At 40.9% G+C, this 25,657-nt stretch overlaps 2 protein-coding genes across 2 annotated transcripts in view; one reads left to right on the forward strand and one right to left on the reverse strand.

Moving 5' to 3' along the window:
• CRACD (capping protein inhibiting regulator of actin dynamics) overlaps window positions 1–9,128 on the forward strand; it is a 43,635-nt gene extending 34,507 nt beyond the window's left edge. Inside the window, exons 6-8 of the mRNA XM_070949122.1 lie at window positions 176–366; window positions 2,901–3,069; window positions 8,968–9,128. Of these exons, the coding sequence (XP_070805223.1) occupies window positions 176–366; window positions 2,901–3,069; window positions 8,968–9,128 (521 nt within the window). The remainder of the gene's footprint in view (window positions 1–175; window positions 367–2,900; window positions 3,070–8,967) is intronic.
• A 7,492-nt stretch (window positions 9,129–16,620) lies between these two features.
• AASDH (aminoadipate-semialdehyde dehydrogenase) overlaps window positions 16,621–25,657 on the reverse strand; it is a 37,536-nt gene continuing 28,499 nt past the window's right edge. The window contains exons 14-16 of the mRNA XM_070948741.1: window positions 24,495–24,620; window positions 23,236–23,367; window positions 16,621–16,743 (exon numbers count right to left, since the gene is read on the reverse strand). Of these exons, the coding sequence (XP_070804842.1) occupies window positions 16,720–16,743; window positions 23,236–23,367; window positions 24,495–24,620 (282 nt within the window). The 3' untranslated portion in view covers window positions 16,621–16,719. The remainder of the gene's footprint in view (window positions 16,744–23,235; window positions 23,368–24,494; window positions 24,621–25,657) is intronic.

Here is a 25,657-nt window from a genome sequence, read left to right on the forward strand (position 1 = left end):
ACCTGTGGCACGCGTGCCATAGGTTCGCCATCACGGATCTAGGAGAAGTTTCAAGCAAGAGGTTGCCCACCAGAGACATAAGGTCTCTTGAGTGTCCTCCTTTGGACCGCTTCCATTTCTATCAACACCGACATCCTAACCATGGACTATTCTTGGGCTCTGTTCCGTCTTCCAGAAAGGCCAGTTCTTCAGAGCAGGCATTCCATCGATGGTTCGAAAGTGATGGAGAAAGGGGAAACCGCCCAACCTCTCTGGATCACTTTGGCGTTGCAAAAACAGAAGGGCTTTCGGGAGCAGCAAGCAACCCGCGAGGAAAGGAGGCAAGCCAGAGAAGCCAAGCAGGCTGAGAAATTGGCGAAAGAAAATGTAAGCATCTCAACACAGAGAAAAACGGGGTGGGGGTGGGGAAGAGTATATTATTTCGGGCATCTGGTATCTTCTGCAGGGGCAATGCAACTGGTCAGGATAAACAAAAGCACTGTTAACTTTTCATTATAATACATCAGAGCAGGGGTGTAATGAGCCTTGGTAGCACAGTGGTCTAAAGCATCCTGTTATTAAGACCAGCTGCCTGCAATTACTGCAGGTTCGAATCTCGCCAGGCTCAAGGTTGACTCAGCCTTCCGTCCTTTCTAAGGTAGGTAAATTGAGGACCCAGTTGTGGGGGCAATAAGCTGACTTTGTATAAATATACAAAAGAATGAAGGCTATTGCTTAACGCATTGTAAGCCGCCCTGAGTCTCCGGAGAAGGGCGGCATATAAATCAAATTAAAAAAAAAAAAATCTACTTACCTTCCTTATCGGTGCATGCACAAGCAAATGCATAGAGGGTAAAAAACACATTACTTCCTGGTTAAAACCAGGAAGTAATTTTAACCGGGCGGGTGGGCGGAGCCTCGCACCGCCATTGCTACCGGTTCTCCAAACCACCCGCCACGATCACTACCGGATCAGCCGAACTGGTCTGAACCGGGAGCATTTCACCCCCTGCATCAGAGATGGGCAAATATGGTCATTTTATGACTTGTGGACTTCAGCTCCCAGAATTCCTGTGCCAGCTACCCTATGCTGGCTCAGGAATTCTGGGAATTGAAGTCTGCAGGTCAATAAAAGGGCCATAATTGCCCACCCCGGTAATAAATGATTAAACTCAAGTAAAGCTCTGAGTCTAGAAACAGAAAAAACCAACATTACTACTTTGAGAGGATGATGGCTTAACGAGAAGGAGGCGACCCTCTTCATCTCACATCTATCTCTTTAAAATTCGTTTTATCAAATGTACCTGCTGCCAGAGCTTCTCCGGGCTCATTGCAGCTTACAATGCAAATGGAAAGAGTTTCCACCATATAACAAAAAACAAAGGAAGAACATAACAAAAATAAAACGCATTCCTTATCCTATGAAAGATAGAAAATCAAAGTCAAAAGCGTTGCATTGTACTTCAAAGCCTATTTACTTGGGAAACGGCCTTGGGTGAGATATTCTGAAGCTGCTGGGGAAATGAAAGCCTCCGAAGCAGGCCTTGAACTCCGGGAAAGGAGAAAGCACGAGGAAGATACTCAGCCTGGCTCTCTTTGATTCTCTGGGGCAATAAGAGGGAGAGAGAAGGGGGAAAAAACGCACAAGTTTCTGTTATTGTCTATTTTCTCATCTGGATAACCTCATGAAGCTGACAAACATTGCAAAATCTGCCAGATAGATGCAATTTACTTCTAGCCATTAATGTGAGTCACCAAGCAAATTGCATATGGGACCAAATACAGTTTTTTTCCTGTGGTCTTCAAAGGCATAATTATTATTATTAATAATTTATCCAATTGATTATGGCCATTCTCTCCAGACATTGGCCTTATTAAATGAATATATTGATAAAGATGTTCCATTGGAAGAACAAGATGCCCATACACACACATAAATGCACGTAAACATTCTCTGTATTTTCCGGCCATAAATAAACATGTACAACTGGACTGTTTTGTTTCTCTGTGTCATATAACACATGTTGGCATATACATAATTTTGCATTTATTTATTTATCTTGCATTGTTTATGTAATGTAAAGTTGGAGGTGGTGACCCTTTAAGAGCTGTATGCAACAAAATTTCATTTTTAATGTATGCCAAATTAGTGTACATTCAAAATGACCATAAAGTCCTCTTCTCTTCTCTTCTCTTCTCTTCTCTTCTCTTCTCTTCTCTTCTCTTCTCTTCTCTTCTCTTCTCTTCTCTTCTCTTCTCTTCTCTTCTCATTTTCTTCTATTTTCTTCTGTTCTATTCTGTTCTGTTCTATTCTGTTTTCTTCTGTTCTGTTCTATTCTGTTTTCTTCTATTTTCTTCTGTTCTGTTCTGTTCTCTTCTATTTTTTTCTGTTTTCTTCTGTTCTCTTCTATTGTTTTCTTCTATTTTCTTCTGTTCTGTTCTGTTCTATTTTATTCTATTTTCTTCTGTTCTATTTTCTTCTCTTCTCCTCTTCTCTTCTCTTCTCTTCTATTTTATTCTATTTTCTGTTCTGTTCTCTTCTATTTTATTCTATTTTCTTCTGTTCTATTTTCTTCTGTTCTGTTCTGTTCTGTTCTGTTCTCTTCTATTTTCTTCTGTTCTGTTCTGTTATATTCTGTTTTCTTCTATTTTCTTCTGTTCTGTTCTGTTCTGTTCTGTTCTCTTCTCTTCTCTTCTCTTCTCTTCTCTTCTCTTCTCTTCTCTTCTCTTCTCTTCTCTTCTCTTCTCTTCTCTTCTTATTTTAAACATGTGCCATGTGAGTTATAGCACATGGAAGGTTGCAGGCATTTACAAATGCTTTCTAACTAGTCCTTTGCCCATACTTTGTACTTTTGAGTCAACCTGTATGAGTATGCATATATTTAGCACATAAATGTTTATACTGTTACTTTTTATATTAGGCCAGCGTGAACAACCAGGCAGATAATAAAAGCAATAATGTGAGCAGGTCAAACGTACTGCAAAAGTCCACTGGCCCAGAAGAGGAGAAAAAAATGGAGACAGCTACATCAAGATTTGAACGCAGAGAACAGTTCAAAAAATCGAATACCCTGCCTTCGTCCGTCACAGGTACGATTTACATTTTGTGTCGCGATTGTAGTTCCAATTTTATTTCTGAGACGGTTGAGCATGTAAGAGCTTGTTGGTTCACCTTGCCTTGACTACAGGTAGTCCTCGACTTACGACCACAGTCGAGCCCAAAATTTATGTTGCTAAGTGAGACATTTGTTAAGTGAGTCTTGCCCCCATTTTATGACTTTTCTTGAGGTTTATTATTAACTGAATCACCACAGTTGTTAAATTAGTAGCACGGTTGTTAAGCGAATCTTTGCTTGTCAGAAGGTCGCAAAAGGCGATCACGTGACCCTGCAACGGTCGTAAATATGAATCAGTTGCCAAGCATCCCAATTCTGGTCATATGACCTTCAGCATGCTGCAACGGTCATAAGTGTGAAAAACCGTCATAAGTCACTTTTTTCACTTTCCCAAAGGTGCTTTCTTTCAAACGGCAGCTAGTCTTGTTGCTCTGATTTAGGCTTCCTGAGAAAGCATAAATCACAATTTTAGTCCCCAAAAAAACCCTCTTTTATTGAGACGGCTGTGGATTATGGTCATTCACAGCCCGTAATGAATCACAAACAGTCTGTGAAGATTCCGACAGATGTCTGCTCGAGTTGAGACAGTCTTTCAGTCAATTAGTTTTGCAAGGCCAAATGGAGCACAGAGTCAAATGGACTTCTCAGAGCTTGAATTGACTATATGAACTAATTGCTTCCTGAAAAGGCTCACGTCCGTTTGCTCCTTTATTGATTGATTGATTGATTGATTGATTGATTGATTGATTGATTTTGTATACCGCCCTTCTCCCAGAAGGGACTCAGGGCGGTGAACAGCCAAAATTAAAAATACATGCAATACAAAAAGTTAAGATAATTAAAAAGAATTAAATCATTGGCTTCCCACTTTGAAACCCCCAAGTCTATAAAATTTAAAATCCCAATTAAGAACCATTTAGGCTAGGCCGGCTTGCTGGAATAAATAAGTCTTCAGGGCCTTACGGAAAGTACGGAGGTCCAGGATCAGTCATATTCCAGGAGGAAGCTCGTTCCACAGGGCGGGTGCCCCCACAGAGAAGGCTCTCCCCCTGGGGGCCGCCGGCCAACATTGCCTGACCGACGGCACCCTGAGGAGGCCCTCTCTGTGAGAGCTTATTGGCCGGTGGGAGGTTATTGGTAGCAGCAGGCGGTCTCGCAAATATCCTGGCCCTAAGCCATTTTATGTCTTATGGGAGGGGCCAATCAACTCCAAGCCTTACTCCCGAGTCACCCTTTTTTTCCTTAATTGTTCTTGCCTTCTGGCAGCTCTGTGCATGCGCACACAAGGAACAGGCTCAAACTGTTCTTCTTCCTCGCTGAGGTCAGATTCCGGAGGCTCCGGAGGCAGCACATAACTCCCAGATGGCCCTGGCCCCCTTTCTGCCTTCAACGCAGAGCCCTCGTCCGAGCCTTCCCCAGACTCCAGGACTGGCCCATGTTCCTCCCCAACCTCGTCACTGTCCAACTCTGCTGCCAGTTCTGCAGGCCGCTGGCGGACCGCAACACTTGTTTTGCTTGAAGACGGTTCGCTTCTCGTTCAAGAAGCATCCTCAGTTCTGACTGAATGGTGGAGAATGGAAGGATTTATGTTCTTTGCAATCCTCTGGTCGTTAGCACTCCTTCTGAGAGTCGCTGAGACCACTTGGAGATTTGTCTGGCCGTCGGGGGTCACCTGAATCCTGTCGTCTGCAACTTTTTCTAGAAATCCATTCATACTCCCATCCCGTTCGAAGGATGTTCAGCCTAAAATGCACAGCTAAATGTCTGTGGAAATTCTCAATCATCCAGGTCAGATGGAAGCAAATTCCAAGTCCAAATTTGCTTTTCTCAATTGATAAGTATACCATGGATACGGATGAGGCAGATGCGATTATAAGCGACGATGGTAGGCAAATGACGTGGTGATATAATAAATAGGTTGTTCCATGAAGCTTATTGAAGAAATCATCTCTAGATTATTCCGTTTCCTAATTATGGCTTCTTTTATATAGTTCTTAAATGCTGCCATTCAGGCATAAAAGCTGATTCGTTGATTAAAAAACAAGCAATAGCTTTGGATGATAAAGGCAAGAGGGAGTGAATGAATTTTATTTCATGGAAAGGCAGCACACAATAGGGAGGCCTCCACAAAATTGTATGCACTTCATATAATTTATTGTTACTCTGCTAGTAACATAAAATAACATTAAATGATGGAGCTCGTTCACATAAAAAGAGCCATAACCATCAGAATAAGTTATTGTTGTGGAGGATATAAATTAAGCACCATAATCTATTCTTATTCTATAAATGTTCAGGCTGGCTTCTCTTTTGAAAGGCAATCTTCCAAATATCAAATTCAAAAATACTTTGGATTGCATCCAGAGAGACACACTATCTGACCAATTAAAATCCTCTACCTATAACTTAGTACTTTGTCTAAAATAGCATCACTGATTTCATTTTCTTCTCTCCAAACCAGATGAATAGAATAGAGGTAGTCCTCAACTTATGGCCACAAGTGAGCCCAACATTTCTGTCGCTAAATGAGATATTTGTTAAGTGAGTTTTGTGAGACAGTTGTTAAGTGAATCACTGGAGTTGTTAAGTTAGTACTATGGTTGTTAAATGAATCTGGCTTCCCTTTTGACTTTGCTTGTCAAAAGGTTGCAAAAGGTTTCACATGACCCCGGGATACAGCATAAATATGAGTTAGTTGCCAAGGGTCTGAATTTTGATCACATGACCATCGGGATGCTGCAATCGTAAGTGTGAAAAGTGGTCATAAGTCACTTTTTTCAGCGCCATTGTAAACAAATTGTTGTAAGTCAAGAACTGCCGGTAAAAGGAAAGAGGAATTCTGTATTCTGTACAATCATGAATCAATCCGCATCCGGAGCAGGGGTGAAATGCTACCGGTTCGGGCCGGTTCGCACGAACTGGTAGTAAAAAAAAGTTAAAAAAAAGTTCTGAAGATCAGCTGAGCGATGCACAATCGTCGGAACTTTTAAAAACTTTTTAAAGCATTTTAAACTAAACTATTAAAAAAATGCTTAAAAAGTAAAAAAAAAAAAAAAAGTTCAGACGATCGACCGTTGCTCAGCTGATCTTCAGAATTTTTAAAAAACTTTTTTAAAGCATTTTTTACTACCGGTTAACCGGTAGTTAAAAATGCTTTAAAAAAGTTTTTTAAAAAAGGTTCCAATAATCGCACGCCACAGCTGTGATCGTTGGAACTTTTTTTTTAACCTTTTACCTTTTTACCTTTTAAATGCTTTAAAAAAGTTTAGAAAAAGATTCCAAAGCTCGCGTGCCACAGCTGATTTCTCCCCCCCCTCGCTGTTCTACTTACCTTCCCAAGCCTCCTTTTGGCGTGTACTGTGCATGCAAACATGTGCAGCGTGCATTTGGTGCGCACTGTACATACACAGCCAGCGAACTGGTAGTAAACCGGTTCGGATTTCACCATTGACCCAGAGCCTTTGATTTTGGCAAGAATTCAATGAATAAATTAGTGTCTGCTCCCATTAAGGTGGGAATAACCTTAAATGCAATTTTGCCTAGGTTTCTATGGGTAGAGGAAAAGGGGAAGTAATGTAATGTGAGCCTAGTATCAATCCTATTGTTCACTCATATCAGGGGTGAAATCCAGCAGGTTCTGACAGGTTCTGGAGAACCAGTAGCGGAAATTTTGAGTAGTTCAGAGAACCGGCAAATACCACCTCTGGCTGGCCCCAGGAGCAGGGAGGGAATGGAGATTTTGCAGTATCCTTTCCCTGCCACGCCCACTAAACCACACCACGCCCACCAAGCCACGCCCACAGAACCAGTAGTAAAAAAAATTGGATTTCACCACTGAGTCATATCCACCATCATGGCCACAAGTACAAAAGAGGATTGACGTCATGATGTCACTGCATTCATTTTAATCGTTTTTTAAATCTGGATTTATCTGACTAACCCTATGGATGCTATGAAATTCACTCATTAAAACATAGCATTGAATTCTTCCTCTTCCTCCCCCCCCCTTCCTTAAACTCTAAAAGGTAAAGATTCCCCTCGCACATATGTGCTAGTCGTTCCCGACTCTAGGGGGCGGTGTTCATCTCCGTTTCAAAGCCGAAGAGCCAGCGCTGTCCAAAGACGTCTCCGTGGTCATGTGGCTGGCATGACTAAATGCCAAAGGCGCACGGAGCACTGTTACCTTCCCACCAAAGGTGGTCCCTATTTTTCTACTTGCATTTTTTACGTGCTTTCAAACTGCTAGGTTGGCAGAAGCTGGGACAAGTAACAGGAGCTCACCCCATTATGCGGCACTAGGGATTCGAACTGCTGAACTGCCGAGCTATCGCTCGGCAAGCTCAGCGTCTTAGCCACTAAGCCACCACATCCCTAAACTCTACCTTCATTTGAAATGAATGGAGAAGAAATGAAAGCCAACCTCTTGATGGAAAATTGTCTGCTGTTTTGTCCAAGTGGTAAAAGACTCCATTGTTAATAATGTTAGCCAGCAAATTTTAAAAAAAATCTATTAGCATCCTGCCGTCTTATCAATCCTTGGTGAAATTATAAAAGAACAAGCTAATTTTCAGCTGTTGTGTTATCACATGCAAAAAAGAACATGTGAGAAACAAAATTTGATTTCTGTATTTATTTTTATTTTTATTTTTTTATTTCATTTGTATGCCGCCCTTCTCCGGAGACTCAGGGCGGCTTACAGTGCGTTAAGCAACAGCCTTCATACTTTTGTATATTTATACAAAGTCAGCTTATTGCCCCCACAAACTGGGTCCTCAATTTACCTACCTTAGAAAGGATGGAAGGCTGAGTCAACCTTGAGCCTGGTGAGATTCGAACCTGCAGAAATTGCAGGCAGCTGTGTTAATTACAGGGTGCATTAAACCACTGTACTACCAAGGCACAGGTAATATATTAATATGTGTTCGGTTTACCAGTTGCTTTAAGAAACAGATTTGCCATACCCTAAAACCAAGAATGTGTTAAAAGATAGGCAGATTTTGCAGCTTCGAAAGTCTGCCCATCTCTGATGCATTCTCGGTTTCTGGGGTATTTGCTGGCTAGCCAACAAACATATTTTGGGCAGAAATTATTTGGGGTTGTGACTACAGTGCAGGCTAAAGGCCAAAAATTAGACTATGTGGAAAAGGTTATCGGATGTTGCAGATATCTAAAGAAATGATATGTTCAGTTCAGGAGATTTCGGTATATAATAAAACTTGCCGGGTACTAAAATTCTAAGTATAATTATGAAGGTTGGAAAGACATTGTCAAAAGAATACCTGGAGTTTATGACATCAATTTAACATTGATTTCAAATAAGATGCATTCTCGGTTTCTGGGGTATTTGCTGGCTATCTAACAAACATATTTTTCTTTCTCTGCCAAGTAATATGTGGCCTTTAAATAGTAAAGTCCATGTTTAGGCTACTGTGTGGAAGCCTATCTTCCCCCCAACAGACACACACATACACACACAGAAGCAAGGAAGATAAAAAAACCAATACTTAAAAAAAAAACCCTGCAAAAATGCCACTTAATTTAGGTTGCTTCTGCCTTTTGGTTCTAATAATTTCTTAGCGTGGGAAGGAGAGCTGCCCTTCAGATAACTTTTATTATTCTGCAGAGCACCTATGCTTCTGTCTACTTGGTGATGCAAAACTGGAACCACAAGAGTTGCTCCCGAAAAATACTTTGTTGTTGTTTTACACCTCCTCATCTCCCAGGGGAGACTCTTGTGATCTTTATTCTCGGCTTCTTTGCTTCTCTTAACAAAATGCCCAGGGCTCTGCTTACGGGGAAGACAGGCGGTAACCTAAGAGATTTCTGCAACGGTGCGGTTAACAGATTCCCTTTTCCTCATTCTCTCTCACAGTGGAGATCACCGATTCCCTTTCGTCGTCGCCTTTGGCTAAAGAAGTCACCAAGAGATTCTCTACGCCGGATGCTAACCCCGTCTCAACCGAACCTGCTTGGTTAGCCTTAGCCAAGAGAAAAGCAAAAGCTTGGAGCGACTGTCCTCAGATCATCAAGTAAATAGAAAATTTTTGTGTTTTACTCTGGTTGGAGAGCCATTTCCTTTTTTTTTATTCATATTCTCACATGGCAAATGCTCCTGAAAACACATTTAAGGGCAAACTCCGACCGATGAGAAACATTGAACTGTGGATCATGAGAGGAATGTTCAAGCAGTTATTTTGAGTTTCAGGCCATTTTAAGAATCACTGCTTCAGTGTTGTTGAATGTCAGCTTCCCGTAAACCTATTATTTTACTTGGACATTTTTACAAATGCCACTCAGGTACAGGAATATGAAAGATCTCTGCTTTTGCCATAGTTACGAGATAACTTTGAATTAATTTGCCTCTGATCTGGCAAAAAATGACTCCAGAAATAATGAAATGTAATTTGGGGAATAATGAAAGCACCATTTTTTTAAAAAAAATTCTAAAGAGTTTTTCCTGAGGTTTTTAGTTTTGAACGTTAGTCACACTTCTCAAGTGTATTTAATGATTCACTAATTAACACACTCAAGTTATGTTACATCAAAGATGTATTTCTTGTATTTCTCTAAATGATTCTTTGAGCCATCAACAGCCTGCGTGCAAACTGCATTGTTACATTTTCATTTCCCTCATATCCAGAAATATATTCATGCAACATTAATGTTTTAATTTATTGACTTACATCCTCATCTCTGCAGAAACTCAAGATATCTTGCTCTCCTCCATTTTATCCTCACACTCCTGTACAATAAGAACACATTGAATAAGTAACTCAATTGTATTTGGAGAGAACTGTCATGATTTTCAGTCTTATCATAAAAGGTAGAACAGAAAACAGAAGAACAAAATAAAAACGTATGTCTAGCACTAACAACAAAAAGGGGGGGAAATTGGTGTATAAACAAAGAGAAAAAAATACAGTTTAAAAAGAGGATTTCCAGTCCTAAATCTATTGCTCGTGTCATGCAAGAAATAATGATATACAATATCTTTAAGTGACCGAAAGCAGATTTATCCCCAGATACACCTGCAAGGTGTGGTTTAAAAAAATGTCCAGATGGCGGCTATAATTGTTACCCATAAACAATGGGTAAAGCTTCAGTGATATCATCTTGGCTTTTTCACCATACTATTCATATTATCTAAAGGAGGCTCGTCCAACCTTTTTCCGTTGGTTATCTTTTAGATGTGTTGAGTTTCAACATCTGGAGGACAGCAGACAAATAGGGTGGAAAATCCAGCCCCTTTACCCTTCATTCCAGTAAGCTGTATTTTAGGGTCATCATTCCCTAAGCGTCATGAGCAGTTTCCGCTTCAACGTCTGTGCCATGCTACTGCCTATTACCTTTGCAAACTATGAGCAGAGTGTTCCTGTTAATGACATTAAGTGAAAGTGTAGCTATTGTGTTAATACATATTACTTTTTGTCCTGGAATTAGATCTGATTCAAGATTATGGAATTGGTTTAACGAGGGAAACTGAATTGGGACTGCCAAATTCCAGCCAGCTGGACAGCAACAAAGATAAAGAATCCTCCTAAATCTTTGCTATTTTATAAGACTTGCAGCTGAGCTACGAAAGCCTTTGATTTGAAAAGCTAATCGTAAGGAAAATGTGATCTCTTTGCCCCTGAGTATTGCTGCCCTTTAAAACGGGTATTCCTAAATTATCAGTCAGTTATATTTTCTAGTTAGACATGTAAATATGCAAAAAATAGTGTTGTATTGTACTAGACATCAGATTGTTGGGTAAAAAAAAAAATGGTTGAAACAAAGTTTGAATTCAGAATTTCTATTTCTCTTAATTGTAACATCAGTTTGGAATGAAAACACTTTTAAGACAGAGAAGCGCAGTCTATGAAAATCACAGTCTCATTTGAAAATCCCACCTCAAAACAACAACAAAAACCAACCCCCACACTATGCATCTGGAATCAGGAAAAATACTAATTCATGGAGCAGTGTAAACATTGCAATTTTGGTCCAAGACAACTAAACCAATGCAGTTACTGAATAGGCATCAAAGCACAGGAGAAAACGTTTGTTGTGTTTATGGAGAAGCACAAAGATGCTAAGTTTGATAGCTGAGTAACTGTCCTAAAGAAAGTTATTCTTGTAGCCATTGTCACTTTGGTCTTTTAAATGAATTCAGGACCTACACCTTCTTCAAGACTCATCTTAAACGAGATCAGGAAAGCCTGTTAGAAATACAACTTAAAGGATGAAGTTAGGATCTCCTAGTACCGCGATGGCGAACCTATGGCACGGGTACCACAGGTGTCACGCAGAGCCATATCTGTGGGCACACGAGCGTTGCCCTACTCAGCTCCAGCCAGCTAATTTTCGGGCCTTCCGGGCCCACCTGAAGTCGGGAAATGGGCTGTTTCCGGCCTCCGGAGGGCCTCCCGGGTAGGGGACGGAAGGCCGTTTTCGCCCTCCCCAGGCTCCAAGAAAGCCTCTGGAGTCTGGGAAGGGCAGAAAACAGGGCTACCGGGCCCACCATGCCATCACATGCCAAAAGTGGGGGTAGCGCGGGGGGGGGGTCATGCATGCATGTGCGGGGGATGGGGCGCATTGAATTATGGGTATGGGCATACGCATGCATGACCCCCCTGCAGGATCCCCACTTTTGGCACGCGACAGCAAAAAGGTTAGCCCTCAGTATATAGAGCCAAGGTGGGGGTTTGAAGAATGAAAAATGACCTTTTTTCCAGAGGTGGGATTCAGCCGGTTCGGATTGTGGGTGGGCACGCCCGCCCACCGGGACGCAATCCTGTCCTACACCGCACGCACGCGGGAACAATGCGTGCAAGCGAATTGCCATATTGTTTGATGTTGCACACATGCGTGGACGGCACGCACTCACATTTCCAGTGCTGGGCGAATCCAGTTGCTACAGTATATGAATCCCACCTCTTCTTTTTTGCCATTCTCATAAAATGTGACGATTTCATCCAGTGTAACAGTGAGTTAATTCTTACTCACCCTTACAGCAGTTAAACAATCTTCAGGGACAGTAAATGACCTGGATCATCAGTTCAAAAACAGTTTGCCTTTCTTCTGGATGTCAGGCTTTTGCTCACCCACAATTTACTGCTTTCATTATCGTAGATAATGCAATGTTTAATTAGCTGCCCCCCCCCCAGGAACAGCTTCTACTGAATATGTTACAAGCAACGTATAGTTAGTAGAAATGGATGCAAATTTAGAAAAGTTCTGTTGTGACTAAGATTCACACAATTCCCTACCCCGACGGTGGCCTATAATATATTTACAAGCATTTTAATGTGCATATACTTCTGTCAACATGCTGTTGCAAAAAAATAAAATAAAATAAAATAAAATATGTGTACAACGCTCAAATTTCCTCCAACTCAATGAGACTTCTAGATTGGGAGAACAGAGTTGGAGAAAAAAGAGGACTGGGGAGGGGGAAAAAATATTGGTGAGGTGGACAGGGCAAAACGAAAAAAAAGAAAGTAATTTTGCGGGGAAAGTGGGTGTCATTTGCATGAGAAAATAAGGGAAACAGAACTCCCAAAATAAATCTAGGGATGGTTAATGCAGAACTTATAGTCTTGTAAATAGTTCGAAAGCAGTCTTTTCAAGCATGAGGATTCACCGTGGATTAAAACTATATTCAGTCCAGGAAAGCAGGACAAGAGTAAAGGGCCAATAAGACCTTTCTCTGTTCTCCCAATTTTACTCTGGTCTTTCAGGATCAGCCACCATCCCAACCTATTTATTCTCAACACTTATAGCCCTAATTATCCTTCAGCATTAAAAGACTCCTGGACAGCGATGGAGTATCTATTCCCTTTGCTCTACTTCACAGGTGATGCGAGACAACAGGTGAATTGCATTCTCTGCTCGTACAGAGACATTCCTGCAGGCCAAAAGGTTGGCTCTCCATGCAACAGTTTTGTATTAACGGTCTCGATTTCTGCATATAGTGATTGGATCAAAGCTGGGCTACGTAAAATATTTTCTTTGTAAGCACTTCCAGAAGCCTGTTTTAAACATTGTCATTTCATATAAGGTCACCTTGAACTTTTGCACTAAATACCAATGAAGTGTTACTTTGCTTAAGCTTTGTTGAAGCCTTTCTTAATAAAACAATATAAGGATGGAATAACTTCCAACCCTTTAAAACTGATCAAACCACTTTGCACAATTGTGGTCTCAATTTTATTTTATTTTTTTTTGGTAACATACACTTGGTCCTTACCCAGAGACAGTTAAATCATATCCAAGCCTTGTTGGCATTAATGGAATTTATATCAGCAGTGACTGAATTATCCTATACACTAACAGGTATTGGGGGCGTAACTTTTTCTAGATAAAGGCAAAATATCATTTGAGGTTATGAATGATTAGCCTCGGTTGTTCATAAAGTGGTGTATAAAATTACAAACATGTATAATTGTGGATTTCGTTTTGTGTACTTTTTTAATTTTTCAAATGTTTTAAAGTGCAATTGTTTCTTACACTAATATCATTTTAATTCCAATTAAACTATAATATGCTGAAAGTTGGTAGGTTTATTTATTCATTATCTTTTGCTAAATGTGTCTGGTTACCTTAAACCAAGAGCCTGAATTAATATATGACTATAACTGTTTTTAGAATATATTACAACCCAGGCGAAATTAACAATGACTAAAAGGGTTATGTTAGTAGAATTTCTATTTTCAGTTTTTGATCATCACAATTTTAATGTAAATGGTCCATCACTGAAAACTTGTTCTATATAAATAAAAATAGCTGTGTTTCTATAGAAAATACTTTTTATTTTTACTTACTGAGTCATTTCAAAAAATCATAAAGGTGTGAAAGACTTAAGTAAACTTTTAGTAAAGCCATTGTTGATAATTATTAATGGGAGGAAACACATTTATTGCAACTATACTTGGCATTTTATACATAAAAAGGGCCGAGGTGGCACAGTGGTTAGAGTGCAGTACTGCAGCTACTTCAGCTGACTGCTAGTTCAGCGGATCAAATCTCACCGGCTCAAGGTTGACTCAGCCTTCCATCCTTCCGAGGTGGGTAAAATGAGGACCCAGATTGTTGGGGGCAATATGCTATTTAGTATACTGTCTTTGGTGTAAGCCGCCCAGAGTCCTTGGAGAGTGGGCGGCATAGAAATATGACTAATAAAATAAATAAATAAAATTATTAAGGGCTGCTTAAAAATACAGTAAGAGAGTTGGAAGGGACCTTGGAGGTCATGTAGTCCAACCCCCTATTCACACAGGAGACCTGTACTAGGGATTCGAACCGCCGAACTGCTGACCTTTCTGATCGACAAGCTCAGTGTCTTAGCCACTGAGCCACCTAGTCAGGCTGTCAGGTAGTCAACTTACAATTCGTTTAGTGACCGTTTGAAGTTACAACAGCATGAAAAAAATGACTTATGACCATTTTTACACTTACGACCATTGCAGCATCCCCAATGGCTACTTGATCAAAATCCAGAACTTTGGCAACTGACTCATATTTATGACGGCTGCTGTGTCCTGGGGTCATGTAAATACTTTTTTGTGACCTTTTGACAAACAAAGTCAATGGGGAAGCCAGATTCACTTAACAACCACGTTATTCACTTAACAACTGCAGTTAACAAGTGTGGCAAACAAGGTGGTAAAATGGGACAAAATTCACTTAACGGATGTCTCGCTTGTGACAGAAATTTTGGGCTCCACTGTGATCGTTGAGGACTACCTTTACGAGGAGAGGAGAAAAAAGACTGAGCAATGCTTTTCCCTCAAGAGTTTTGCTGAAATGTCTTGAGACAAGAGAAAACTCTTTTATTTCGAGATGGATAATCAACGCTTCAAGATCACATTAACCCGCAGGATGGCTGGCTTATTTTTGGTTTAAAGTGGTAAATAAATAAATCATAATTTTGGAAATCCTTTTTTGCGATATTTAGACATCACATTAAGACATACAGTGATTCGGTTAGAAACTATATTGCAAAAGGTTCCTATGTACAATTACTTTTTGTAGGATATTGCTCTTCCACACTGTATAACAGTATCATTGTATAACGATAATGATATAATTATACAGTATATTATAATATCCTTGTTATACCGTGTTTCCCCGAAAATAAGACCCTGTCTTATATTTTTTTGAACCCTGAAATAAGTGCTTGGCCTTATTGCCATGCGCTCAAAAACCCTATTGGGTTTCTTATCAGGGGATGTCTTATTTTGGGGGAAACAGGGTAGTAACCCTAAATAAAAAGGACAGCTATAAGAAAGAAAATCACAGTGTTGGTTAGAAATCTTCCATTTTATTTGAAATCAATGTTAAATTGATGTCATAAACTCCAGGTATTCTTTTGACAATGTCTTTCCAACCTTCATAATTATACTTAGAATTTTAGTACCTGGCAAGTTTTATTATATACCAAACTCTCAACTGAACATATAATTTCTTTAGATATCTGCAACATCCAATAACCTTTTCCCACATAGCCTAATATTTGGCCTTTAACCTGTAATGTAGTCACAACCCCAAATAATTTCTGCCAAAATATGTTATAATTTTTTAAAAAATTTAATTTTAAATTTGTAAATAAATAAATATTCATCAGTTTGGTTTCTAGAAGTATCATATTCCATTTTGGATATAATACTCAATACAGAGCACTAACTCCCAGATTTATAGGGGTCTTGACATGGTACTTTTTGTTGTTGTTAGTTGCGAAGTTGTGTGTGACCCATCGCGACCCCATGGACAACGTTCCTCCAGGCCTTCCTGTCCTCTATCATCCTCTGGAGTCCATTTAATCTCATGCCAACTGCTTCAGTGACTCCATCCAGCCGCCTCATTCTCTCTCGTCCCCTTCTTCTTTTGCCCTCCATCGTTCCCAGCATTAGGCTCTTCTCCAGCGAGTCCTTCCTTCTCATTAGGCGGCCCAAGTATTTGAGTTCCATCTTCAGGATCTGGCCTTCTAAAGAGCAGTCAGGGTTGATCTCCTCTAGGACTGTCTGGTTTGATGGGCTTGCAGTCCAAGGGACTCGCAGGAGTCTTCTCCAGCACCAACCTTCAAAGGCCTCAATTCTTTGGGCGCTCAGCCTTTCTTATGGTCCAACTTTCACAGCCATGCATTGCAACTGGGAAAACCATCGCCTTGACTATACGCACTTTTGTTGGCAGGGTGATGTCCCTGCTTTTAAAATGCTTTAAATCAAATGTAAAATTAGCTTTCCTCCCCTACATATTGAACCAGAAAGTTCACACCAAGGAAAATATTTAGCTCTCAAGTAAAAAAAATTAAAAACTCTACAAAGCTCATCGTTACAGAATTTTATTAGCTTTAGATAAACGTAGATCTAAACAATAAAGGTAGTTGTTTCTACACCCTACAACAATTGTCGATCCCCAGGCTATAGGCGAAGAGAAGACCTCTCCTGGAAGTTGTCCTCGACCTTCGGCCACCCCAGTCTTAGCATTCAGGATCCATATTCTACCATCTGTGGAAGTCGCCACCAGAAATGTTCTACTGTCCAACTTAGGACTGCAGAAAACAAATGGAGTTGCATAAACTCTTGATGTAGTTTCAAACTTCCATAATACATTTCCTTCCCTGTTGCAGCAATAAATGAAGTGGTCATGGGACCCAAAGAATATATCTCTGGAAAAAGGTGAAACACAAGGTGATGAAAAGATTGGCCCACTGCTGGAAAATGCCCAAACCTGTAGGACAGTAATAAAATATTAAACCAGTTATTGTAATTTCAGTTAGTGTGATAGAATCATTGTATACGTTGTTATAAGTTTATGATGCATATACAAACGTTCAACTTTATAGCCATGTTTACAAAATATCTAAGAAAAGGGCTAATTCTTCCAATCAATTATATATCTCAATATATATAATATATAATATATATATTATATATTCAATATATAAGATACTCAGGCCAATGCATTCCATTTTTGTATATTTTTTGCTTATTGAGAGGGCCTGCTGAACATAAAGGTAAAGGTAAAGGTTCCCGTCGCACATATGTGCTAGTCGTTCTTGACGGTGCTCATCTCCGTTTCAAAGCTGAAGAGCCAGCGCTGTCCGAAGACGTCTCCGTGGTCATGTGGCCGGCATGACTCAACACCAAAGGCGCACGGAACGCGGTTACCTTCCCACCAAAGGTAGCCCCTATTCTACTTGCATTTCTACATGCTTTCGAACTGCTAGGTTGGCAGAAGCTGGGACAAGTAACGGGAGCTCACCCCGTTACGCGGCACTAGGGATTGAACTGCCAACCTTTCGATCAACAAGCTCAGCGTCTTAGCCACTGAGCCACCGCGTCCTATATATATACTGTATGCTGAACAAACAGTATAGCAAATTGTTTCGGTTAGAGTCAGAAATAAGAGCCTTGGTAGTACAAGGGTTTAAGGCACCCTGTTATTAAGCTGCTTAAGACCAGCTGCCTGCAATTACTGCAGGTTCGAATCTCGCCAAGGCTCAAGGTTGACTCAGCCTTCCATCCTTTCTAAGGTAGGTAAATTGAGGACCCAGTTGTGGGGGCAATAAGCTGACTTTGTATAAATATACAAAAGGATGAAGGCTATTGCTGAGCACATTGTAAGCCGCCCTGAGTCTTCGGAGAAGGGCGGCATATAAATCAAATTAAAAAAAAAAATGATCCTATTGGGCATGCCAAACAAATTAGAACATTTAAAAAGGGTATATTTTAATGAGCCACAAGTAATTTAGTAGGAGAATTTTACCATTGTACCCTGGAGAAAATACCAAGGTTATACCAGAAATGAAGATAGCTTTGTCATGATTTTTGACAATCATTTCTCTAGGATAGTTTTGGTCAATGCATACTTCTCCAACAGCATTTTATACAACATAGATCATTGTGCTGTAGGACAATCTATCACTGAATTTAAGTCAAAGGAAGAACCTTGAATTTAATCCTAACATCAAGGCCGATTTCAACAGTTTGCTAAGTGAGAAACTCTCAGGAACTCAATCGTAGCGATCATAGTTGATTTCAAAAGAAAATTCCAACCAAACCAAGATGGTTAAGATCTTTCCAGAATGATTATTTAAAATCACACTATGCTCTTATGAATTAGTAAAGGGACGTGATGGCTCAGCAACTAAGACGCTGAGATTGTTGATTGAAAAATTGCCAGTTTAGCGGTTCGAATCCCTAGTGCAGCATAACGGGGTGAGCTCCCGTTACTTGTCCCAGCTTCTGTCAACCTAGCAGATCGAAAGCATGTAAAAAATGCAAGTAGAAAAATAGGGACCACCTTTGGTGGGAAGGTAACAGTGTTCTGTGCGCCTTTGGCGTTTAATCATGCCGGTCACATGACCATGGAGACGTCTTTGGACAGCTCTGGCTCTTCGGCTTTGAAACGGAGATGAGCACCGCCCCCTAGAGTCGGGAACGACTAGCAGATATGTGCGAGGGGAACCTTTACCTTTACTTATGAATTAGTAACAAGTTAAAAAATTGAAACCAGACTCTAGAAATAAATGGAATGTTTCTTACATCCTTCATTACAGTATGCAAAATATGGGGTCTGTAAAGCAACTGTACAGAATAATGTGCTGGTTTAGAAATGATTTAGAATAATAAACGATCCGGGCTGCAACCATGTTTGCAAATAATAGGAAATTATTGAAGAAGATAAAAATGAAACTAGATAAGTCTTGGAAGAGCTACAGATTTCTGCAGAGGAGAGACTGAGATGACAATCCCTGACCCATTCAACTAGGGACTGGGCCAACTTGAGGCATTTACCATATTTTTTGGAATATAAGACGCACCAGAGTATAAGACACAGCTTAGTTTTTGGGGAGGAAACTAGGGGGGAAAAAATCTGCATACCAGGGACTCATCTGGCTAGCGTCCTTAGTCTGGTCAGCTTCAGCACATTAATTTGCTGGTTTTTATCCCCTGCTTGGGGATAAAAAACAGCTTCTAAAGCACAACTGATCTTTGGAGAGAGAAGCAATGAGAAAAGCAGGCAAAGCACGGACTCGTTAGGGCTGTAAAAAAGGCTTCTAAAGCACAGCTGAGAGTAGGAGGAAGCAGGCAAAGCAGGGAAGATTGCTTCACTGAAAAAAGCTTCTAAAACACAGCTGGGACTCAGAGGGAGCAGGCAAAGCCCAGAAGATCGCTGCACTTGCTAGCGCCTCGTTAAGGCTGAGAAAAAGCTTTGAAAAAGCTACATTCAGAATATAAGACAAACCCAAATTTTCAGCCTCTTTTAGGCGGGAAAAAGTGTGTCTTATACTCCGAAAAATACGGTAACTAATTGCTGGAAAGGATGCAGAAAAAGTCACCCAAACTATAATGAAATTTCTTCATAGAACAGCTTTCTTCCAAGGACACCAAGGAATTTTCAGTATTTGAGCTTTTCAAAAACAGAAAACAACTCAGATAACTAACAGGGATCCATCTGAGGCCAGATCCTTAGCTTGGAAAAAAAACTCAACCATCTTTCTGTTAATTCAGAGGTGGAGTGTAGCGCATTGAAACGCGTTCCGGATTCTCTACCTTCCCAATGTTTTAAAACAGGAAATACAGGAACGCTGTTGGCTTTTGTGACATTAAAGAGCCTTGCTAGTACAGGGGTTTAAGGCACCCTGTTATTAAGCTGGTTATTAAGACCAGCTGCCTGCAATTACTGCAGGGTTCGAATCTCGCCAAGGCTCAAGGTTGACTCAGCCTTCCATCCTTTCTAAGGTAGGTAAATTGAGGACCCAGTTGTGGGGGCAATAAGCTGACTTTGTATAAATATACAAAAGGATGAAGGCTATTGCTGAGCACATTGTAAGCCGCCCTGAGTCTCCGGAGAAGGGCGGCATATAAATCAAATTAAAAACAAAAAACAAACAAACCCAGAATGGCTCAACATTTCCAAGAAAAGATACGCCATTATAAAAAGGACAAAGCCCATCCAACTCCACAGAAATCAGCACAAGGGTGGGTCCAAATTACACTCCTTTACAAACTGGGTTATTAGCGTCACAGAATTTCACTAGAATGGAAGAAATGTAAATTTATCCAGTGTCATAGGAAGCAGTACAGATAGTCTCTGACTTACAATAGTTTGTTTAGTGACTGCTCAAAGTTACCACGGCATTTAAAAATGTGACTCATCACCGTTTTTCACAGTTCCAACCTTTGCGGCATCCCCACGATCATGTGATCAAAACTCAGATGCTTGGCAACTGGTTCATACTTATGACCGTTGCTGTTTCCCAGGGTTGTGTGATCTCCTTCTGACAAGCAAAGTCAACGGGGAAGCCAGATTCACTTAACAACCCGGGTTACTAATTTATCAGCTGCCAGGGATTCACTTAACAACTGTGGCAAGAAAGGTTGTAAAAATGGGGCAAAACTCACTTAACAAATGTCTCACTTAGCAACAGAAATTTTGGACTCAATTGTGGTGAGAAGTCGAGGGCTATCTGTATTTGCTTTTGTAAATCTTAGTCATATATTGCAACAATATTAATGTACTGTATATAACAGTTCAACATGTCAGCTAAGATTAGAGCAACATCTAGCAGCTGTGGCTAGGGGGATCTTTGCACAGGTTCACCTGGTGCACCAATTGTGACCCTACTTGGATCAGGAGGCTCTCCTCACAGTCACTCATGCCCTTGTCACCTCATGGTTAGATTATTGCAACGCGCTCTACATGGGGCTACCCTTGAAAAGTGTTCGGAGACTACAGTTGGTCCAGAACGCAGCCACGCGAGCTGTCATGGGTGCACCTAGGTGCACCCACATTACACCAATTCTCCGTGAGCTGTACTGGCTCCCTATTGGTCTCCAGTCACAATTCAAGGTGTTGGTTATTATGTTTAAAGCCCTACATGGCTCAGGGCCAGGTTATCTTTGAGACCGCCTTCTACCGCATAGCTCCCAGCGACCGGTAAGATCCCACAGAGTTGGTCTCCTCCGGGTCCCGTCAGCTAAACAATGCCGGCTGGCAGGCCCGCGGGGGAGGGCCTTCTCTGTGGCTGCCCCAGCTCTCTGGAACCAGTTACCTCCTGAGGTCTGGACCATCCCCACCCTGTTGGCCTTCTGAAAAGCAGTGAAGACCTGGCTTTTCCGGCAGGCCTGGGGCCGTTGATCTCACTCTTGCGATCCAGCGAGATCCGGCCATGAATGGTGTGAATGAGTTTTAATGTTTTAAATTTTTAAATGTTTTTTAAATGCATTGTGAGCCGCCCTGAATCTTCGAGAGGGGCGGCATACAAATTGAATTAATAAATAAATGTAAAAAATAGATTAGAGCCTGGTTTCACTTAACAACAGAAACGCTGGGCTCAATTGTGGTCGTAAGTCAAGGACTATCTATATGGGGATTTAAAGGGTTTCTTTAAATCATAGCAAAGGCTTCCTCAGTCCAGTTTTGGTACATTTTTTTCCCCCAGGGACATTCTACACTCAATCACTGTGATGTCACTATTTATTATACCACCAGCAGCCATTCCCTATCAGTAGAGCCCAAACGGGTCCGAGATGCAGATGCAGAGTTACGTACAAAGTTATAAAGAGGCAAAATGTTTAAACCCACAGGACGATGACACACACATACAAGAATGCATTGTTTGCAATTATTTACATGATTGAAAAAAACAAAACAAAAAACAGAAGCGAACAATAATGAACAATCGGCAGGAAGAACAAACGAGCAAGAGAGAAGAATTTTCAAAGAGCAATTCAAAAATGTCTTTAAGGCAAATCAAAAGAGCAGAAGACGCTGTGAAAAGAAATGAAGCGAAGAGGAAGGAAGGAAGGAATGGAGATGGAAGGAGCTAAATGAAGTATAATCAAGAGAGGCCAAGAATGATATAAGCATTAATCAGTTGGTTCTTTGCATCAGATTGCTACCACAATAAAGATTCTGCTCAACAGGAAAGTGTGATATAAGCAACAATGACTGTGTCAATTCCTCACAATCTCAGAAACTGCCCAGACACAACATTCAGTATTGTTTGATGAAGAAGCTATCAACAATAGATCCAAATTTCCCTTCTCGCACCAAGAGTTTCTCTATCAGGTGTCAAAGAATTAGAAAAATAATCCAGAAAAGCTCTATTTTGCTTGCATTGATAATGTCTTGTGCTTTTCGGTATTCTGGAACCGCAAATCAAAAACAGGAGTCTCATTCTATGCTTTGCTCAAGTGAGTTTCACACCCATCCAAAATTGCCCCGTTCTATGATTGGTACTATCTATTGGTAGTATAGATTGGTACTATCTTATCTATTGTAATCATGTATGCTGCATTTGAGAAGACAGGTTTGGAACAATGCTGTGGCTTCTTGTCAGTGGCGAAATCCAATATTTTTTTTACTACCGGTTCTGTGGGCGTGGCTTGGTGGGCATGTTGTGGCTTGGTGGGCGTGGCAGGGGAAGGATCCTGCAAAATCCCCATTCCCTCCCCACTCCTGGGGGAAGGATATTGCAAAATCTCCATTCCCACCCCACTCTGGGGCCAGCCAGAGGTGGTATTTGCCGGTTCTCCAAACTACTCAAAATTTCCGCTACCGGTTCTCCGAACTGCTCAAAATTTCCGCTACCGGTTCTCCAAACTGCTCAAAATTTCCGCTACCGGTTCTCCGAACTACTCAAAATTTCCGCTACCGGTTCTCCGAACTACTCAAAATTTCCGCTACCGGTTCTCCGAACTGCTCAAAATTTCCGCTACTGGTTCTCCGAACTGCTCAAAATTTCCGCTACTGGTTCTCCAAACTACTCAAAATTTCCGCTACCGGTTCTCCGAACTACTCAAAATTTCCGCTACCGGTTCTCCGAACTGCTCAAAATTTCCGCTACTGGTTCTCCAAACTACTCAAAATTTCCGCTACCGGTTCTCCGAACTGCTCAAAATTTCCGCTACCGGTTTTCCAGAACCTGTCAGAACCTGCTGGATTTCACCCCTGCTTCTTGTGCTCTTTTGGGGCTTCTCACAGGCATTTAATGGGAACTACTGTGGGAAGCAAAATGACAGATATTAAAACAAAAGCTTCTATGGGCAACATAAAAACCAAATTTAAAGTTAATAGTAAAAAAAAAAACTCCAGGTTGAAGTTGTTATTTTAGAGGTTTCAACTATTAAATAGTACAATAATTTTTAACCTTTTCTCCAAAGTGACTAAAGCAGTAAAAATTTCCATCCACGCAGCCAACGTATACATAATCTTTGTCGCAATGGGGTGAGGAGAAGATAGGTTTCCCACAAATCGTTTTCCAAACAGTTTTCCCCATAACCTGCAAAAGCAAATAATTAACACAAGCTGCCTTTAAGATGCTCCATATGTTAAACTAATGAGAAATTAAGGCATTCAAAGAAAGACTGGAACCAAACAAACAATTAACTAAAAAGCAGCAGTGGAAAGAATTTTTCTAAGTTCAGATTCTCAGAAACGCCTATATGTCAACCTGACAAGGTAGATCATAGTAGAAAACAATGCCGTATAGGACAGGACTAATTTTATTGTAAGAGCTACAGTTACAGAACCTTGCAAGTCTGAATGTGCTTCCCCCTCCCTTACGTCATCTTCATATGAGCTAGGGAAGGGGCTGTTTTCTCTAATTACTTTGCTAGCCTGAGCTCAAGTCCTGTTTATCTAACCATTGCTTTGGTAACAAGCTTTTTTTCCTGTCCTTCAAGGTCATTTTCTATGCCTTCTCACATAGGGAGGGACAGATTGTTATAGCTACCTAACTTAATCAGATAACAAAGGAGCAACTGCCAATTCTGCTTTCCTATATTTCAAATATTTTAAAGAAAAAGCATCTGTTGTTGAAATGAGGCAACATGAAATCATATTAAATAACGAAGAGGGATTAATTCACTACTGCAGTAATACCTATGCAAAAATCATTCACTAAGTTTTACTTGTGTACATCTTTGTAAATACTATAAAAATCTTTTAATTGGGGAATTTTATGGGCAAGGGGTTTTAAATTGGAGAAGCCAAAGATAATTTAATTTCGTTTTAATGTATTTTAATATTTGTATTGTGTGTTTTTAATTTTGGCTGTTCACTGCCCCGAGTCTTTCGGGAGAAGGGGCGGTATAAAAATTTAATAAATAAATAAATAAATATCATTTTACATAGGTGGTTACAATTCCACAAGAATTAAATTAACAAGGAGCTGATAAATAAAATAATTAGCTTCTGATCCCTTAACATGTGCCATTTCTATCATTACATTGAATTAATAAATGCTAACATAGTTTGAAATCCTTGCATCAGAAAAGAATATATTGAATATATTCAGTAACTGTAATGTTATCAAAAGTCTTCTTCTCTGTAGCCCCTTTATTCAGAGTTTTTAAAGCCTACAGTGAATCTAGAACTTCATGCATACATAACTAGGAAGTTACGTACAGGATTAACAGCAAGTAGTAGTCCTCCCAGAGTACCAACGTACAGGTGATGTGGAAACAGGTGTAGATGAGGAGAAGAAAATATACCTCCAGACTCACTGTGTAACCTCCAAACACATTCCTTCTTCTGTCAGAGTAACAAAATTTACATTTCACAATATGATACACCTTAATTTAAGGTTAACATAGAAGGCCTTACTGTAGAGCAGGGGTGGGGAACAGTGGTGGGTTTCAAATTTTTTTACTACCGCTTCTGTGGGTGTGGCGTGGTGGGCGTGGCAGGGGAAGGATACTGTAAAATCTCCATTCCCACCCCAGTCCAGGGGAAGGATACTGCAAAATCCCCATTTCCTTCCGATCAGCTGGGAGGCAGAGAATAGATGGGGGCGGGGCCAGTCAGAATTTTTACTACCGGTTCTCCGAACTACTCAAAATTTCCGCTACCAGTTCTCCAGAACTGGTCAGAACCTGCTGAGACCCACCTCTGGTGGGGAACAATGGCCCTTTTATGACTTGTGGATTTCAACTCCCAGAATTCCCAAGACCGACATGCCGGCTCAGGAATTCTGGGAGTTGAAGTCCACAAGTCATAAAAGGGCCATAGTTCCCCACCCCTGCTTTAGAGCAATCTATTTTAAAATATTGTATTATCTTGATATGAATCTTTATGATCAGGGTTTTTTTTTTCCTTTTCCTTTTAATCGTATATGATTCTCAGAGCAGCGGTGGGATTCAGCCGGTTCGGGCCGGTTCAGATGAAACGGTAGTTAAATTGCTGGGTGGCCCTGCCCCTTCCCGCCCGCCCCTTCCAGGAGTCCTCATGTGCCACATTTTGGTTCCCAGGTAAGTGTAGGGAGGCCTACTAGGCCCAAAACAGGACACGGGGGGGGGGGTGCATTCTTCCCCCCCCACAGCCCATTTTTGCTCTCAGGGGGGTTCAAGAGGCCGAGTGCTGCCTGTCCCACCCTGGCCATGCCTACCTAGCTGGTCCTTAGGGCAGAGAACTGATTGTTAAATGAGCCGAGGTGGCGCAGTGGTTAGAGTGCAGTACTGCAGCTACTTCAGCTGACTGCTAGTTCAGCAGATCAGCAGATCAAATCTCACCGGCTCAAGGTTGACTCAGCCTTCCATCCTTCCGAGGTGGGTAAAATGAGGACCCAGATT

This window comes from Pituophis catenifer, unplaced genomic scaffold (assembly GCF_029215685.1).
Source record: "Pituophis catenifer annectens isolate HBS135680 unplaced genomic scaffold, rPitCat1.0.hap2 SCAF_8, whole genome shotgun sequence".
Taxonomy (NCBI): Eukaryota; Metazoa; Chordata; class Lepidosauria; order Squamata; family Colubridae; genus Pituophis; species Pituophis catenifer.